General features: G+C 60.9%; 1 protein-coding gene across 3 annotated transcripts in view; it reads left to right on the top strand.

Moving 5' to 3' along the window:
* RXRG (retinoid X receptor gamma) overlaps window positions 1-3,543 on the top strand; it is a 128,171-nt gene that overhangs the window by 121,816 nt on the left and 2,812 nt on the right. For all 3 annotated transcript variants that reach the window (XM_011382502.2, XM_023524592.1, XM_023524593.1), the window contains 2 exons: window positions 379-470; window positions 1,647-1,752. In XM_011382502.2, the coding sequence (XP_011380804.1) occupies window positions 379-470; window positions 1,647-1,752 (198 nt within the window). The remainder of the gene's footprint in view (window positions 1-378; window positions 471-1,646; window positions 1,753-3,543) is intronic.

The following is a 3,543-nucleotide window of genomic DNA, read 5'->3' on the forward strand; positions in this document are numbered from 1 at the left end:
TGGCGCCTAGAGATTTCTAACCTGTCACCAAGTGCTGCCCTCTGCCGTGGCCTCAGACAGGCAGGGCCCTCGCCCCAAACTCCCAAGCCCTCCAGCAGCTCCCGGCCCCTCCGGCCCCCTGCCCGCACCCCGTGCTGCCGTGGACTGCTCCCGGCCGGCGCTGGCTTCGTGTTGCTGTGTGTTTCCCTGTCTGTGTCTTCGATTAGACGGTGGCTTTTGGGGGGTCAGGGGCCACATCTGTTCACCTGTGTGGCCCTAGTACCCGGCGTGCCATCTGGAACATGGGCGGGGTCACATAGTAAGTGTCGGTCAGGTTCATTTCGTCAGCCGTGGCCTGGCACTCATGATTGTCTCGCCTGTCCCTGTCCTTGCCAACAGAGTCCTGACTGAGCTGGTCTCCAAGATGAAGGACATGCAGATGGACAAGTCGGAGCTGGGCTGCCTGCGAGCCATCGTGCTGTTTAACCCAGGTGACCGCGTCGCGCGTGCTGACCCCACGGTCGGCCCCAGCCCGCCGGCGAGCTCTGGTCCTCCAGCCCAGCTGCGACAGAGGACACAGGCCGGAAACCTGCCCTCGGGGAGGGCAGAGTCAACGCGTCTGGGCCTCCACTGCCCATCGTGAAAAGTCTTGACGGGGCACGGAGCGTGCGCGTTTGGGGCCGGTGGGGAGGGCGAGAGCGGACGGCGGGCTGGGAGTCGTGGAGCAGGCGGTCCGACGCGCTCAGTTCTGCAGGTAATAATTCATCGCAGGCAAAGCCACGGGCCCCGCCGGCGGGTCAGGTGCGGGCGTGAAGGCAAGAGGCACCGATCTCGCTGCTCATGGCTCCCTGTTCCGTTTCCCCACCACTCGGTCAAGTGGGTTTTTCGTTTACTGAGGCGGGGTACTCAGGGTGGGCGAGCGGGGTCCAGACTTTGTCTTGGACATGAACATCTGAGACGAGAGGAGACTCCGAGGCCAGCTGCCCAGGGGCCAGCGGCTACAGGGGTCAAGTTCAGCGGAGGGGCAGGAGCAGAGACGCAGCTGGGGCAGCCGCCGACACCCTGCGTGTCAGGCTCTGCGCCGGGCGCGAGCTCATCCAGGGAGTGGGGACCGGCGGGTTGGGGGGGGGGAGGGGGGAGGGCCGAGCCCCGGGGCCTGGAGGCCGGGGGTGGGAGGGGGGGGGAAAGGAAGAGTCAGCCGAGCAGGGGCCGTGGGCAGATGGGGCGGGGACCAGCGACGTGTCCTGGAGGCCACGTCAGGAGGGAGGACCGAGCAGCTTCGCCACATGCCGCTGGGGTCGGGGAGACGAGCCCTGGGAGCCACTTAGTCGTTTACCCACGAGCCCCATCTCCTGAAACCGCGGTCGGCCGGTTGATGCAGGACACGGGTCTACCTGTCCCGTCTCCCAGTCCACCCTTAGCACGTAGTAGGCACCTAATGACTGTGCAAAGGTGCAATTTCTAGAATGGCCCGTGTGAGTCAGCGGTGGGTACCTTTGCCCCAAGAGTTTTGGGGGGGCATTGGCACAGACCCCAGATGAGCTGTGTGCGTTTCACAGGTGTCCCCATCCGGTATGTCTCCGTAACTCTAGGGGAGGTGGCTGGTGTGCGTAGGGACAGCTGCTGTGGACAGTTGCACCGGAGGTTAACTCGGCCATCTTCTGCAGATGCCAAGGGTCTGTCCAACCCCTCTGAGGTGGAGACTCTGCGGGAGAAGGTCTACGCCACCCTCGAGGCCTACACCAAGCAGAAGTACCCAGAGCAACCGGGCAGGTGAGGGCTGGAAGGAAGGAGGCACCAGCGGCCGCTGTTCTTAGGCGCCTTTGACGAATGCCTGGCGGTGTGTGGCGGCCACCGCTGAGGTTGTTCCCAGGGTCACTTAAGCTTCAGGACGAGCAAAGCCAGCTCGACTCCGCCCAACCAGAGGCTTCGTCCTCTTGTTCACGGTTCCCCACGCCAGGGGCACAGACTAAGGCCACACCTGACAGGTCGTTTGCATCTCTGCACGTTGAACAAACGAGTGAATGAATATGTGCGTGTGGGTCTCATTGTCTCCAGTTTCTGGTGAGGCAGCGAGCTCGGGAAGGGCCAGGAACTCGCCCGGGGTCCCCGAGCTGGTGTGCGGGGGAGCTGGCATGGGGGCCCAGGGCCGTGCTCTCTGCCCTGCCCCAGAAAGCTCCTGCAGAGGGAGGTGCAGGCTCTGGTAGCCAGGAGAGGGGACCGCTGGCCCCAGGCGGCTACCCGTGCGGGCTCGGTGAGGCACTGGGTCTGGGCTCCTCGTCTGAAAAGAAGACACAGATCAGAAGCTCTCAGACCAATGATCTGTGGACAGACGTGGGCACCCCTGGTCGTTAAGGAATGCTTTTCTCAGATGGCTCCCCCAAACATGGCTAAGCAAAAGCTTTCCCCCTATGCTAACTGAGCTAAAGAGAGAGAACACGACCCTCAAATCTCACAGAAAACTGAAAATGAAACTTAGGAAAAACTGGCTCAAAGACATAAGTTTTGTTTTTAGGATTCGTTTTATAGGCTCCCTGTTCTCACCGATGACTTTGATTCCTCCGTGAACTTGAATTTCCGCTCGGCCGGCCGTTAAGCCGGTATCTATCAATTGTCCAGAAGAGGCTGAGCTTTGTTTTCTGCTGGAGGCCGCGAATGAGTCTGAGTAGTGGGTGTTGGCCCTTTGTTAGTGGGTGAGCAACCTGTGCCCTGGGGACAGTGAGCTGTGAGCACAGACTGGCAGCTGCCAGTGGCGGAGCACAGAGGTCCATTTCTTGTTTACGAATGAGTCCCAGGTGGGCGGTGAGTTCCGAGGGGGACTCTCCTGCACGCTGTCACTCAGGGACCCAGGCTCCTTCCTTCCTGGGGCTCCACCGCGTCCCAGAGCCATGCTGGTTTTGCATCCAGGTGAAGGAGGGTTAAGAGGTGGGTCTCCGTGGTCAGGACCTCGACCTGGGAAGTCCCACCCCTGCCTTCACCCATGTCCATGGGCGGGAACTTGGTCACATGGCCTGGCCAGCCAGGAAGACCACTGGAGGGGGAACAACCAAAAGAAGGAAAGAGGGGGGAGGGGTTTTGCTGGACACCTGGCCGTCCTGGCCGCCGGGAGCTGACGGAACCCCTGGGTGGGGGGGTCTCTCGGCTCCCGTCTCCCTGACTCCCAGGTCCCAGCTCCCAGGCACCTTCTGAGCACACGCTGTGTGGGGGCGTCGGGAAGAGGAAGGCCCATGCTCAGTCTTCCCCTGGGGTCGGCTCTAGGTCGTGCTGTTTACCGTAAAGCAAACCAACCCAAACAACAACAACAAAACAAACCCCAGACGAACCTCTTTCTCCTCATAGTAAAAGCAGAGCTTGCTTCGGGAGGACATAGGGAAAATATTTTTAAGGCATAAAGCAGGTGATAAGCTTTGATTGTGAACCTGGGGTACATTCCTTTCCAGTCTCCTGTATCAATGTATGTGTGTATAGAAGTGAGTTGTTTTTAACGACTGTCGCTTTTAAGACGGTGGGACGTGCCCGTTTTTCTGGGAAGGGGCCGCCAGGACCCAGGCTGCCTCCAGGCAC

Source organism: Pteropus vampyrus, unplaced genomic scaffold, assembly GCF_000151845.1.
Source record: "Pteropus vampyrus isolate Shadow unplaced genomic scaffold, Pvam_2.0 Scaffold480, whole genome shotgun sequence".
In the NCBI taxonomy this organism is placed as follows: Eukaryota; Metazoa; Chordata; class Mammalia; order Chiroptera; family Pteropodidae; genus Pteropus; species Pteropus vampyrus.